The sequence below is a fragment of the Necator americanus genome, chromosome V, assembly GCF_031761385.1.
Source record: "Necator americanus strain Aroian chromosome V, whole genome shotgun sequence".
In the NCBI taxonomy this organism is placed as follows: Eukaryota; Metazoa; Nematoda; class Chromadorea; order Rhabditida; family Ancylostomatidae; genus Necator; species Necator americanus.
Window position 1 is genome coordinate 4,479,119 of NC_087375.1, and position 15,702 is coordinate 4,494,820.

The following is a 15,702-nucleotide window of genomic DNA, read 5'->3' on the forward strand; positions in this document are numbered from 1 at the left end:
AGGGCGGAGACGGCGCAAGGGGTGGAGGTGGTGTTTTTGTGGTTTTTCAATACTTTTTGCCGACAGTACCTGAACAGGACAACAAAATATCAGCAAAACCGTTCCTCATTACTTTTTCTGGTCCTAGGCACCTTTAATATCTCATAAATGTGTAAGGAGTGAATTTTTGACTTAATTTTTTTGTGCGATTATGCATGATTAATGTTTGCTTCTTTCTTCTTTAATTTCTAAGGTTAAACTTAAGGTTAAAGGTTTTTCAGTCAATATAATAGTTCCTAGTCCTTTTCCGAACCGCATATTTATATTCGAATTTGTGTGGCAAACAGCTTGACCACTTATGGGAACTGTCAGAGATAAATCCTTATAAAACCGATACATAAACTTTGAACTGCAATTGAGAGTAAATTTTGCAATTTTGCAAGGTTCTTAGTTTTTTTTTTTTTGCTATAGCTTTTTCAGAACCTCTAGATCATTAAAAAAAACATTTTTGAAAATTCGATAAGGCTCTGCTAACCTTTATCTATCTATCAAAAAAAAAGTCAAATGACCACAATGAGGTATATGCTGACATCGAACAATTGAAAATGGAAAAGTTGACACTGCTATGGTTCTTTGGCCGGCGTCTTATTGCCTCCTTTGCCTCCTGCTTTTGCTCCACCTTTTTCGCCTTTTCCGCCTTTTCCCCCTTTTTTGTTTTTTGAATTTTTCGATTCAGCTTTCTGCTTCTGTTCTCTCTGATGTCGTGAAAGAAGGATAACTCCAACAACAGCAAGTATGATCAAGACAATAGCAAGTAATAGGAGTATGAAGATGGTCATCCTGGAAATAAATTTCTTTTTATGGTTGTATAAAAAAGGATATGAGATATGTGGGATACCATCTGAAATATTCCAAAATTAAAGTAAAAAAGCAGAAATGCAGCACCCAAAAACTAGCAAAATGCAGAGATGGATGCATCGCTTTTGAAGGAAACCAATTAACTTTATAAACCACAAGAATTGGTGTAATCTTCATTAACAAAGAAGAAAAAATCTAGTTATTATTGGTTGTGCCGATCAATCCAAAGAACTGATTTTTTCTAATTCTTATTTTTTTTTACTTGAAACTATTTCAAATCTTTGCGGCATTATAACGCATTGTCTAATTTTTTTATTAGAAACTTATTCCAAATTTTGATAAATAAATAGTGATTTCAATCCCCCCTATAGGCTTCACTGAAAATAATTTTTTCTGTGTAGAAATCATTGCATCTATAAGATTCTTTTTCTATTACTTCCAAAAAATATAAGAATTTAGTTAGATTTGTTTGAGTCGTAAACTGAATAGTTAGTTATTGTTATTGATTTTTAGTGATTTTTATTAACGTGTCTTATGTAGGGAGACTAGGCGTTCAATATGACCAATTACTTATAGCTCCAATAGGCTTCGAGGCTCTAGCGGAAAAGATACCCCCAACACTTCAGCTATGCCAAGGCCAGTAACAATTTCAGCTACAGTTTGAAGTGATCTTACTACAAATATTCGAGCGTTCCGGCGCGCCACTTTCTACAACGAGTTCGATTGGAGTGCGCCAGTCTTGTGCATGTGCCGCATGTTCCGCGCTGTTTTTAACGGCAATTAGGAAGAAATGGATGGAATCACCCTCCCCATAATTTAGGAGCCCGTATAGGAACTCTCCACCTGAAATCCGCACCACCCCAGATTCGCGGGATCATGCCATTAATGCGCATCTCTATAGGTCCATGGCTTAGCGGGTGCCGTGAGCGGAGACTTTTACTACACTCACCGCTAAACATCTCTTTTCCTGCCAAATTCTAGGGTGTCATACAATTCACTATCACCCCGGCCAGACCCAGCTTAGTCTCGCCTCTTTCTTTACTACAATTCTAGCGTGAAGGCAATCCGGGCCCGCACTGGTTTAGTCTAAAAATACAAAGAAGCTGCCGCAAGTCTATCTGCTCGCTGTTCATCGCTGTTCTTCCGATCATGATATGCGAATCCGTCCATGGTGACGGTAAAGCTCGACTACGGGAAGGGAAGTTAATTAGACGAATGCTTGACTTCTACATACATAATGTGCTGGCGGGTGGTCCGAGAAAAAGTCAACATCTTTCCTCGACCTTTAAAATAGCAAAATGTACTCGCTTTCTTGGTCATTTTATAAGAAGGACACCAGATCGACTTTTTCAAGCGGCTTCGAGGTTGCTCACAGGCAAAAATTGAAAGAGGCCACCTTTTTCATGTGTCCCTTCGTGTGATGAGTTTTTTTTTAGAGGATACACCTCTTGCTTTGATTTCCTATGACGAAGAAGATGACGCCGAGACGAAGCGTGAGTTCTTAGTAAAAATCAATAATAATCACATCTAAAATTTCAAGTTATCTAAATAAAAGCGGAGCGATAGCACCACGCGGATATCCGCTAACATCACGGCAACGCGGCTACTAAGGCTCTGACGAAGGCGACAACGCCGAAACGTTAGCCGTAATAAATTTTGTTAACAATCTTGGCTGTTGCTTAAATTCGACTATCAATTAACCTTTTTTTTCTTCAGTACTATCAGTAAATATGTCCCAAAAGGATAACGGTTCTCTACAAATGTTTTAGAATAAGGCTTAAAATGCGTACTCAGGAATTTTGAAATTGAAAAAAGTTACGTGATGAGTCATTCAGTGATTTAAAATTGACCAACTCAGAGCAATAAGCGTAAAAGATAGATTTTTCTAGGGAATTGGAGAAATACATCACCCAAACATTTGTTGCGGAAGGTAATAATATGCTGTCTGCTGCTTTTAGGCTGGACAGGTTTTATATAGCTAGCGCTCTCGTTTCAACCTACAAGAACCGCGGAGGAGGTTAGAGACATTCCCCGTTAGACAAATACTTGAAATCTCCAATAGATCGTGAAAACTAACAGATCAATAGAGCTATCATCGGATGAGTCCGCTCCTGACTTGCTATTTTTCCCGTCGAGCCCTATTACTGAAAAGATACCGATCAAAAACATCAATTACGGTAGAACATTAATTTATAAAACGAAAGCGGTCAATGTACATACCATGACTGTCACCACCATTATCACTTTCATCTCCATCTTCACCTCCACTTCCACCGCCACCTCCATATCCACCTCCACCACTGCCTCCAGCTCCACTTCCAGCTCCATTTTCACCTCCAGCTCCGCCTCCAGCTCCATTTCCACCTCCAGCTCCGCCTCCAGCTCCATTTCCACCTCCGTTTCCACCTCCACCACTGCCTCCGTATCCGCCTCCACCTCCGCCTCCAGCTCCATTTCCACCTCCAGTTCCACTTCCAGATCCACCTCCACCTCCTCCTCCGCGTCCTCCTCCACCTCCACCTCCAGATCCGTCGCCACCACCACCTCCTATTGCGAAATTTGTTTAGACTAGAGAGTGAAAGTTAAGAAGTTTAGCAAATTTTAACATCTTCTTACAATAGTGTTTGAAATTTAGTACTGAAATGAACAACAAAAAAAGTGGTGAAGTACATCCGTATCATTATGCCGACTATACCCTAGAGATTTATTGCGATCTTATGAACAGCAGGGAATGGCAAAGCATACCAGTGTACAGATATCTCATTCCCTTTTTCCTTTAGGAAAGTATTTTTTTTATAACATACCATGCCATATGACTACAATTTGATAACCTTAAAGCATTCATAAGTCTTCGGAGTCGTGTCAATCATGCTTCCAATGTCTACAATGGTAATCGGAAAAGTTAATTGCTAACGTCTATTTGGAGAAAAAACACTTCCGTATTATAACATAGGGCGAGGAATAGGATTGATCTACTTTCAGCGTTTAAAAGGTGCTTTTTGGTAATTACCTTCGCTTGAGAGACCGAAAACTGTAGTTGCAATATGATGCAGGCGTAGGCTTGTGTGGGAGGTAGAAGATTGAGCGAATATTGATCGGTATGTGCAAAGATCTGCTTACACTCATTCCATTACGTTCATGTAGCTTATGTAGATATATTTCTGGGTACACATATTAAATCCCGGAAGATAGCATCCGATACGAAGTTGAAAGGCTATCTGAGCTTATATTACCGTTAAGAGCCGCGGTGACCATCTGTGCATGTAACCTAAGAAAATCAAGACCTGATGGGATTGAAATGAACGAGATGAGAAGGGCATCTTCATTGATATAGTCGGGTAAAAAACGACTCGAAGCACGGTACAGTTGCGTAAGCGGCTGCGCTCGAACCGATGCGGTGAAACGTAGCGGTTATGATCGAATGGGAACAACCGTTAGCACCACTCGTCGCCGCAGTTCTCGATGGTCCCATGCGTCTTTTCTCATCGCTAGGAGCGCAGTCGCCTGTATGACTGCAGTGAGATTCATGTTATTTTCACCCAACCATACCAAAAAAAATTTCCTTGGAACAAAAATCAGCAGAAGATTTAGCAAAGTTCGTAGAGATTTCACCTCCACCAAGGAATCAACAAAACGAGGGGAACATCTGAAAGATGTCGAATCAAAATCCACTGTGGTATGTGTAGGTGTAGAATTTTTGGTAATATACTGACATTAGTTGACGAATTAATCGAACATCTTCTAGAGAAGTGACAAAAGTCGAAATAATCAGAAGAACAATTATTTGAAGAAGTTGCTGAGATGCTGGAACATTCCTAAGGTCAGCGAGACTTACCACACTGTCATTTCTACGAATGGCAGCGGAACGTTTCACATTACAAATGCGCGCTCACTCATATGTTTTAGAATGTGCTGTACCCCAGTGTTTAGAATATATTCGATAATAACCTGATAGGAAACCAGAATCATATTACTAAATTGTTTCTTCACAGTTACTCTAAATTTAGCATACCACGAATATGACGTGGTAAGCGAATCCACGGAAAAAGCTAGAGATGATGTTGTAGATTGTTGTAGAACCGAGGTGGTCCTGGAATCTGTGCACTACCCGAACTCTACGCTTTCATTCTGAGTTCCGCACCACGTCAAAATTGTGATACGCTGCCTTCAAGTAAATGAGGTCTTCACCTGAACAACACTAGTCACTAGTCCAGAATATGAAAACTTGTATTTCACGTAATTGCTGTACAACCTGCATTTTTCGAAAAAGTAGTGGTCTTACCGGTTTTCTTTGTAGTCTTCTTCGTTGTTTTGCGTCCTAAAAAAGAAGTTTCTTCCTGTTTCACAGGGAAAACACGAAAAATACAGGGTTTTACCACCTCCTCCAGGACGTCCACCGCCGCCGCTGCCATCGCCATTGTTATCACCTCCTCCAGGGCGTCCACCGCTGCCGCTGCCACCTCCTCCAGGGCGTCCACCGCCGCCGCCGCCGCTGCCATCGCCGTTGTTGCCACTTCCTCCAGGGCGTCCACCGCCGCCGCTGCCATCGCCGTTGTTGCCACTTCCTCCAGGGCGTCCACCGCCGCCGCTGCCACCGCCATTGTTGCCACCTCCTCCACGGCGTCCACCGCCGCCGCTGCCACCGCCGCCACCGCCACTGCTTCCACCGCCGCCACCGCCATTGCTTCCATCGCCGCCACCGCCACCTCCTCCACGGCGTCCACCGCCGCCGCTGCCACCGCCGCCACCGCCACTGCTTCCACCGCCGCCACCGCCATTGCTTCCATAGCCGCCACCGCCACTGCTTCCATCGCCGCCACTGCTTCCATCGCCGCCACTGCTTCCATCGCCGCCACCGCCACTGCTTCCATCGCCGCCACCGCCACTGCTTCCATCGTCACCATCGCCATTGCTTCCATAGCCGCCACCGCCACTGCTTCCATCGCCGCCACTGCTTCCATCGCCGCCACCGCCACTGCTTCCATCGTCCCCACCTCCACTGCTTCCATCGCCGCCATCGCCACTGCTTCCATCGCCGCCACCGCCACTGCTTCCACCGCCGCCACCGCCACCGCCGCCACCGCCACCGCCACCGCCTTGTTTTTTATTTCCATCAGCTTAACAGGCATATTTGAGATCTTAGCTGTGCGTATACCTCAGACTCGATTAATAAGACTGCTAGTTTTTACGGTGAAGCATTCACTCTTATTGCTAGTAAACAGAACCGTTATACTCGTGGAATATCAAACACGGATGTGGTCCATGATGAAGCACACCTGTACCTTATTGTAGGCGCGGTTGTAGTACAAGGCTCAAATTAATACGTCCGAGTGCTTTTTTTAAATCAAAGCTACTACCACGTAAACAACTTTAAAACGATGTGATCTTTGACACAACAACGGAGAGATTTCTCTTGATTTGTCGTCTGAGAGTCGAATTGAACACAAGTCTTGCGCAGCGCTAACTAGGAACATAACCATAAAGTCGTACAAACACAATGCACTTCTCTAGTGAGAATTGTTAATTCGAAACCAACTAAATCATTTTTAAAGATGAAATCGATGTGTTCGTGATTAAAAAATCTGCTCATATATTACCGTACATTGTCTTGTTATATGCGTGCTGTTGTGAAAGAGTGAGCATCCATGCTAACAACGACAAGATGAAAAATATAGTGTAGAAGAAAAACGTAAATCGAATATGCAAGTCCAATGTAAGAAACCTGAAAAGCTTTTCAAGCTTTTTTCTGTTGCTTATTTTCCCTACATTGCAATTATTCTGCATGTGTTTTCCTCTTCAATTCATCATTCTCCGTTTTTTTAATGGACTTTTGTTCACAAAGGTATTTCCTCTCGTTTTCTCGTACTCGGTCATTCTCTCTATTACTCCCATTCTCTATCATTATACAAAATATATTATCTCATTCTCTTTTGACTCAATTTTTAAGCACGCTTCTTCAAGGTTTTTTTTTTGATTGTGGTTGTTATTTTCCAAACTAATGCCATTTCTTGTAACAAGGGAGTTTTTTTTGTGGTCGATTACTTTACCTACAGATCGTCAAAGAACTGTCTTCAAACCTTTAGAACAAGTCAAGGAGTAAATGCATGTTTAAAGAGTTCACTGAATCCTACGAATTTCATGATTTATAAAGAAATTTTGATAAATATTCACCTCCATATGTTTGCTTCAGTTTTTCTAAACACTTAGTCGACTTCGGGCTCCGTTTATAAGATGGCGACTTTTTCCAGAGATCCTTGAATTATCACAGATATTTTAAGGATACTTTCAGTTTCTTAGGTCTTAAGCCAACTTTTAGAAATCCTTTAAATTTTTTCTCTAGAAAGTTTTTGCTTGCGGAAAATTTACGAAATATCCACAATCAAAAGAGAGAGAATATCTGCCTAACTTTGGAACGTTGAAAATTTCTAGTAAGAGTGCCTGGATGAACATTATTACGGACAACAAAAGACAAGAAACAGCTTGATAATTGATTTTTGCTCATTTGGAAAAACTTCTTGCTTTCCAAACGTACGTAAAACAAATAAAAATTAAGAAACTGTGGAACACGGAAAAAGAGCAGCAAGAGATGGCAAAAGCAACGCAAGCAACAAAAGAACTGAAAAAAAAATGCTAACTTTATCTTATTTTTCAACAAATTTAAAATCACAATTCTTCCTACGATTTTCGCCTTTTCAAAGAGGAATAACATTATATACGTTTTTTATGATTATAAAAAGATAAAAGAGAACGTGCGCATCGTTGATCAATACCTATTGGCTGGACTTCAATTCTGAATCGTTTGACGTTTATGAATGCGTGCGCAGCTGAATAATGACTCGCGGAAGAAAACCGTATCCAAACAATTCTGATACCAATCTATCGAGCCCGAGGGGTATTTTGAGACTATTGATTGGTTATACAATCACAGACGAACCTCTCACCTACTGTCCCATACTCATTTTCGATAATAGATTCCACAGTTCTTCCTCACTAGAGGGATCACAGCCGGTTAGTCGCAAAGCTATGTGGCTCGTCCGCAGGTGGAGGAAAGGGGCTAATCGCGGGACCTACCTGCCTGCACTGAAACGCAGGTGGATTCAGGGGATGCACTCTGTGTTTCTGATGTGCAAGGGCTGACTCATATCCTGCACGTCGGTCCGGCCGAAAGCCTGTGACCAAGTGACTGGGAGGTGCAAGGGAGACGATTTGGTGTCGCCTCCAACAAATAAGCTCCACACGTCCACTCCGGAAGAAAGCACCGTTCTCTCCACTCTTGGAGGTCTTCTTTTACCGCTTCTTCGCAAAGCGTTGCGAGCTCAAATTGGTGTCTGTCCTTCACTTTAACTCATGCAGCTCCACACTGAAGTATTAACTAAAGAGGTTACAGGCCCCTGCAAATAGTTTTAGAACTCTTGCCGTTCTCATACAGTGTACAGAAGAATTTTTACGATCCGATCACATTCATCCCCGATGGTGTCGACGGTACGGTAACGATTCGGCGGAACCTCTCAAAGGCCCATATAGCAGATAAGATGCGCCAAACTAAATGGTGCAGGTACATCGTTCGTCGTCGTGACAACGTCGTTGCCTACACCTGTGCCCTGTGTCCTCACGTAACCAATCAAGGACCGAGATCAAGCCGAAAATGGAACAAAAAAAAATCATCTGAAAGCCTATTAAAGAGTATGATGACATGAGACAATCAAGGATTCATTCCGACTGACTGAAGACGAAACTAGGTGAAATGGTACAGACTAGGTACGGTAGAAAAGTGTACGCATTAAGGGGAACTCAAATACTCGCCGTATGTGTTCGGTCAAAGTTCTCGTTACGGTTGATAGTTTTTCAAACAACTGCATAAAACACAACGAAGCGATAACTCAATTCAGAAATATCAAAGTATTATTGAAGTTTGTAATGATATCTGGGATTTTTCAGTGATAAGTTTGTAGATCTTCTTCTTATAACAGCGATATTGTAGTCACATTGCGGAGGTTGTAAATTGTTCTTAAAGCTTTGAATTTCCAAATATTTTTTAGTGTTAAATTGTCCTCATTTCATATCACATAGTGTCAGCTTTCTACCAAAACACAAAACAAAAATATTAGAAAAGATTGAAACTTATTCAAGTGACTTTTTTTTAGCTATAAAGTTGAGAACGAGCATTACGATGAAGCTGTAACTGGATTCCCTGCACATTTCTAAGCTAACATTTCTTGTTGCTAATACACTGGACGAACATCAGCGATGTATTATATTATTTATGTAGTAAAGTCAAAACGACATGAAGCACGGCGGTTAGTTGTGCTAGCGGTTGCGCTCGAAGCGGTGCACTGGGACGAGGTGGTTACGATCGAATAACGACCCCTGGTGTCACCGTTCATTGCTGTACTTCGCGATGGTCCCACCCCGATTCCAACCGTTGTCTCTATCGCACCGTTTCGAGCGCAACCGCTTACGGAATTGCACCTTGCTTCATATCGTTTTGACCGGACTATAGTTCAAATTCATTTCTTGCTAAATATCTACAAATGACTTACTCTATATGATCATAACCGCTAGAAATTATTGACACTATTGCAGTTTTAAACTACCTGGAACATGAGCTGCAACAGTCATTCAAAGGACCATTCCCATTAAAGCAGCTTAATTATTTCCAGTGGATATGATCACATATAGTAAGAGTTATGCGTTGATATCTAAGCAGAAATGAAAGAAAAGATAAGGAAGAATGAAGAAGGTAAGCTACATTACTATTATATCGTCATTACTTTCTACTTATTTATTATCATTCCGCCAGCACCACTTTCGCGAAAACCCATTGAACTCTCCATTTTAAAGGAGTATCAACAACATAGTATTTTTTTTAAAGAAGTTTACCATGATATAATCGATATTCTTATTACAAAGGTCCTCCGTGCAGAAGCACGCCAATTCTTGACTCATGTGGTTGTAGAAACATCCGACGGAAACCAACTTCTGAAAGAAAACATATTCATATGGTTTGCATCGATATACGATGCGTATAGTTAAAATAATAGGGCAACTGTCCGAGAAAAGAGAAGAAAAAAACAAACAAACAGACAAATTCTTGCTATTTTCAGCTTATAATTCACTTTATTTACTTTTTTATTCACTCACATATATGTATAAATATGTAAATACACAAATAAATACATAAATAGAAACATATATGCGCACATTGAAAGAAACATATGTACATGCAGCTCACATATATACGTACATACATACACGCATCTTATACCTAAATTGCTCACACAAACACATCGCATAAAATGGCGTGAGAAACGGCCTTCGAGTTCAGATTTCTTTACGAGGCACATTACAACGCCCCCTCCCCCCCTTTTACATGCGCCAGTTCCCTCAGCAGCATATTTATTCGTTTTACTTGCTTGATCCTTACCATCCTCGATCTTTTCTATTCATCTCAAACTTCAACCTACCTAGAGTAGAGTATAGGAAGTCACAATTGAAAAACTAGGTCTCATAAAAAGAAGTGTCTCCACTAAAATAGTGTAAAGCATATAATATAAAGCATTGATATCAAGTATACACAAAAAGACGCCTTAACTCTACTAAATTTATTCATTTATTCAGTCACTATTATTACTTTGCTACCTGAACCACCTACAGCTCTGCAAATCAGCAGATCTGACACATACACTCACATATACTCTGAAATATTTCACAGGCAAATAAAAAAATCAAAATTTTCACAACGAATATAGCGCTTTTTACTCAAGGACCACATGAGTTGCCGTGTTTTGCAACTTTTGAAGGGTTGAAATAAAATACATATTAAAGGGAGCATATCACGAGTCTGGGGTGGTACGGATTTCAGGTGGAAAATCCATTTACGGGGTCCTAGATTATGGAGACGGGGTGGTTCTGCTCATCTGTCCCTGAATCACTGCAAGCAGTCGGTCCCTGAATGCTGTTTTGTACGATGCCTTCTATTAGAACGCGCCACCCTTGCACGCGTAGCGTCCCTTACTGCCTATCGGGGCGCTCCGAATTGATTTTCGACGAATCGCAGGGCGGAGACGGCGCAAGGGGTGGAGCGTTGCAAAAGATGGCGTCGTACAAAACAGCATTCTGGAGGCGGCTGTTTGCAGTGATGCAGAGATGACGCACCACCTCAGATTCGTTATATGCTCCCTTTAAAGGCATCACCCCACGAATCTGAGGTGGTACGGATTTAAGATGGAGTATTTGTATAGTATACGGGATGGGAGACTACGGAGAATGGGGTAATTCCGTCCATTTCTTCCTAATTGCCGTAAAAACGGCCCGGAAGATACGGCTTCAGGCGTTCTGGCGCACTAGGGGAGTTCGACTGGAGCGCGCCAGACTTGTGCGGCAATTAGGAAGAAATGGACGGAATCACCCCTCTCCCCATAGACTCCCATCCCGTGTACGAGTACTCCACCTGAAATCTGCACCACCTCAGATTCATGGGGTGATGCCTTTAAGGACAGAGTCACTGGTGTATTAATCCACTTCGAATACGCCAACGCGCCCTACTGTAAATTCGCAATCGTTGAGATTTTTTGAATGCATGTTGGCCTATACAATGACTTGCGGGGGCCAGCCGATTTGTCAGATCAGTGCTTTTATCCTCTCAGACACGTCTGGTACCAATTTAACGACCCGGAGGGATGAAAGGCTTGGTTTGCACCAGGGCGGCTTCAAACCATTGACACTAACACACACTGGATACAACTACTACTGCAGAAGTAGGTGATCATTAATCTAACCAATTAATTTAAAATTTAAAACTTACTACTTAATTTGACGGACTTTTTAACTTTTGTAAAAGGGTTCATACGAAGAACACTAACGGAGATTGCGACAATAAAATGGAAATATTTGATTTGTGTTAGCTATTCGGAAAAATTTTAGTACTCCACTGTCAAAATATTATTTTTGTTATCTTCTAATTCTGATTGCGAGCAGTTGTGCCTTGAATTTAAAGTCAGGCTCAACAAACGAGTCAAAGATTTCGAGCCAACGTAATGTAGTTTCAAGACACCTATTACAAATCTTACTATTAGAAACAGCATCAGTTGTTTATATAAATAAATTTGTGCTTAGATTTCTACGTTCTTTCATGATTTCACCTCAGATTTTAACCATTAACATCCTTACCGTTACTTCTGCCTTCGGCAGAATAGTTAACTCGACCGAGTGAGTATCGCATGATCTGGGTAGTTGAATTATGCAATACGAATCGTCACCACTCTAAAATAGGAGGAACATCTATGAAAAATTTAAGGACCGAAAATTATATTTTAATGCAGAGAACTTGCCAACTTACTTTAGACCTTCCACTAAAATTAATTGCACATTTGAGGGACTCAATGACAGGTAAAAGAAGTGTCAACAGCAGCAGATCTGCAGAAGGTATCACATTTTTATCATTTCTTTACATAGGTCTATTAATGGACTTTTTTTAAGCTTTTAAAGTGTGCAACAAAACATTCAATGCACTAAAAAATTTCTGGAAGTTAATGTTGCTTTTTACTTTTTGCGCAGGAAACTGGTAAGATGTTAGAGGAATTTCCGCAACCGTAAACCGAGTTCATATACGGTCCTTTAAATTCTTCAGAAGTTCTGAGCTCTCAAACTTTAAGATTTTCCTACAAACGTTAGATTTGATTTTATAACTGATGATAAGATACATTTGATCTAATTGAAGGTTTATAAAATAAAATTAGTTAGTAATGGTGTTTGCAACAATTTACAACAATTATTATATTATAAATACAAATAAATAGTATTCCAAAACTTGAATTTTCTGCTTTATAAAATATGTGACTTAGTATTAGGATAGCATTTGTAATAAAAGAGTCTTCGCTTAGCTTCAGACTTCGAGAAAAGCTTCGGACTCCGAAGACCGGTTTAGGAGCATTAGGAACGGATTGTGGAACCGAACCTAACGAATCGCTAAAGAAATAGCAACCACACGAACAGTAGAAGGCTCTCCATCTATTTATTTTTTTTTCCGTTGTTTTGGCGTTTAAGAAACCAAACGCAGAATTCTCTTCCATGCAGCGATTGTCGATTTTAATTAATCTTCCTGCAGGAATTGAAGTGGTGCAGAATTCAGGAGTTTCGTATACGGATGGGACTTTATGGGGAGAGGGTGATTCAGTCCATTTCTGCCTAATTGGAGAAAACGCCCGCAATCTGCGCCCCCTGTAGTCGACTTCCAAGATAGTGCCCCGGAACCGTATCTTCACGGCCTTTTTTTGCAATTAGGAAAAAAAACAGGAATGAATACTCCACTAAAAACAGGGAAGGAAAAATTCGTGGAAAAGAAATCCTTTAATTCAATCACTCTTCACAAGGTGATGAACCGAGGCATCGTACACCACGTGGATCCCGATGTTTGCGTAAAACACACACAAAAGACCCGTTTGATCAAAAATGCGAAAAATCGACCTGGAGATCGGATCAGAACCACATGAGTAATATTTTTGAGAAAGCTACGACTTCTTTTTTGGAGAATTGACTGATTGCTCCATTAACACGTTTTCGCTCCATTAAGTCCACATTAACTACACCTTCGACTCAGTACCAACGCATTCTTCCTTAATTCCATTCGTACGGCTACATTTTACGCCACGTATAAACATTGATCATAAGCTTTGGAATGGTTATGGTCTCATTTCTGGGTCAGATACACCTGAGACATTTCCCTTACAAGGATAACATTTGCTATGGCAAATTCCACTAATTTAAACACTGGTGTAATCTCCAGAGTGAAGTTCCGTGTCATCTAGTTGGTTTAAAGGTATCAGGTTTAAAGGTACGGGTTTCAAGTCGCTTATGCATAGCGGGGACGTAGATTGTGGGGAAGAGGGCGACTCCATCCATTTATTCCTAATTGTCGTAGAAAACGGCCCAGAAGATGCGGGGCGTGCACAAGGCTGGCGCGCTCCAATAAGACTCGTAGGAAATAGCGCCCCAGAACGCTCGAAGCCGCATCTTCTGGGCCGTTTTTACGGCAATTAGTAAGAAATGGACGGAATTACTCTCTTTCCCACAATCTACGACCCGTATAAGCATAACCCGCCACAAACCCGTACCACCCCAGATTCGAGGGGTAATGCCTTTAAGTCCTGTTAGCATAGAATAAGAAACTAGAGCTTATTTATATCTAACATTCATCCCCAAATATCACTGCATATATCAAGTATCCAGAACGAACTTCATATCACTTAGATTTTATACTTAAACTCATTCACGACAATTTCACCCACGGGTGGGTCGTATATGTAATCTGGTGAAAACGACAAGAAGCATGGGGCAGCTGCGGAACCGGTTGCCCTCGAAGTTGCGGCACGGTGGAGATGACGTCGACGTTGGACCAACGCAGAATCCATGGATGGATGAACTGTGTATGTAGCCTGATAAGGATGAAGGACCTTCAAAAACAAGAAGAGGTAGTACGAGACACATGCCGGCGCCAAGTAGAAGGAAAGCAGATGCATGCGAGATCCTATCCTAGTACCAGATTCGAAGATAATCGAGATGCTCGTATGGGAAAATCTGCCGAGTAATCTATGTTCTCCCAAGTAGTCCGGCCGAATTTGTTCCATAATTACGGACGACTGCCTACAAATATTCCAGATAACTATCCAATTTTTATGCAGTTAGATGGATAGTAATAACCGCAACCTCTTTCTACTGTATCGCTCGTTCCGCCAACTACAGTAGAATACAACGCCGAAGCGAAATGAAACGAAAATAGGATGTAAGCATTAGAATCTACAAAACTACCACCCTTAGACGATTTTTTTTAACGATCCTAATATTAACTCACTGTACATTGTCCAACCAGCAGCTGCAGTCCAAGATGAGTAATGAACTTTACTTCAAGAAATGAAATTACGTAGCAAAAATACAAAAGATCAATCTACCATATCACTTTTGTTATATTTATTGATTTCTCATGTTATATTCAAAGCCTAGAGGATGTATGGTCAGATAATCCACCACGAGGAACCTAGCTCTAAACTGATTTTTCTAAGCAGAACGAGTACATACCCTTAAAAAGAACTCCCAAAATGGGGAAAAAAATGGAAGAAAAAGTTTCCTGGTATATTAAAGACAGCTTAAAAACTTACTTACAACTAAGCATTCATCCCTATAGATCATTTCTCCTCATGTGAACTACATAATTCAAGACCATTTAAGCGGAATCTAATTTCTAAGTCCATGATGGATAGCAACTTCATTAACCGCATGTTTTCTCACATTTTACTGTCAGCATGAGATGACAAATCGCAGCAAAAGCTTAGAATTCGAATGCTGAACTGCAGAAACCAGCTTTGCTCCGCTCCTCCTTCCCTAATCGCAAAAAAAAACGGCATGGAAGACGCGGTTTTCTCTACAAAATCATTTGCAACGCGAACGATAAGGTTTCCTCGATAGTCTATCCAAGTAAAGCCATTGAACAGGCTCCCGTCTTTTTTTTTACGACGGTTAAGAAAAAATGACCTGAGCCACGCTGGTTTCCGCTATCTACAACCTGAACTCTAGGCTTTCACTGTAGTTTCTGCACTATGTCAGGATCTCAATGCGCTGCCTCTAAGCAAGTAAAGGGTAAGTAGACAGAATTTCGTCTTCGTGCAGACCTTGACATCTAACCGTATGCCGTAACCGTAAGCCTAAGTATATCCATCTATATGTCTTCATCTTTTCTCTCATATGTATGCACATACGTATTTTCTACGCATTTCTACATACCACGAGAAGGACGAACGTTTAGCTAAACGTGTTTCAGATTTCTTGCAGTGCTCGCATCACACAAGCGAGTAATAAAAAATTAAAATAGAA

At 41.1% G+C, this 15,702-nt stretch overlaps 1 protein-coding gene across 2 annotated transcripts; it reads right to left on the bottom strand.

The window, feature by feature from the left end:
- Positions 1-602: 602 nt before the first annotated feature.
- RB195_012894 (uncharacterized protein) lies at positions 603-15,021 on the bottom strand (the record flags this gene model as incomplete). 2 transcript variants are annotated; one of them, XM_064202479.1, is made up of 12 exons in its annotated part: positions 603-819; positions 2,915-2,981; positions 3,058-3,159; positions 3,274-3,384; positions 5,120-5,155; positions 5,217-5,543; positions 5,640-5,954; positions 7,009-7,090; positions 9,718-9,816; positions 12,007-12,099; positions 12,176-12,252; positions 14,991-15,021. In XM_064202479.1, the coding sequence occupies 12 exons, from the start codon at positions 15,019-15,021 to the stop codon at positions 603-605; spliced, it is 1,557 nt and encodes a 518-aa protein (XP_064058360.1). The 2 variants fall into 2 exon arrangements, with proteins under 2 accessions (XP_064058360.1, XP_064058361.1); XM_064202480.1 differs by lacking the exon at positions 14,991-15,021 and adding an exon at positions 14,687-14,693 and having other exon boundaries at positions 5,217-5,954.
- Between the last annotated feature and the right edge of the window lie 681 nt (positions 15,022-15,702).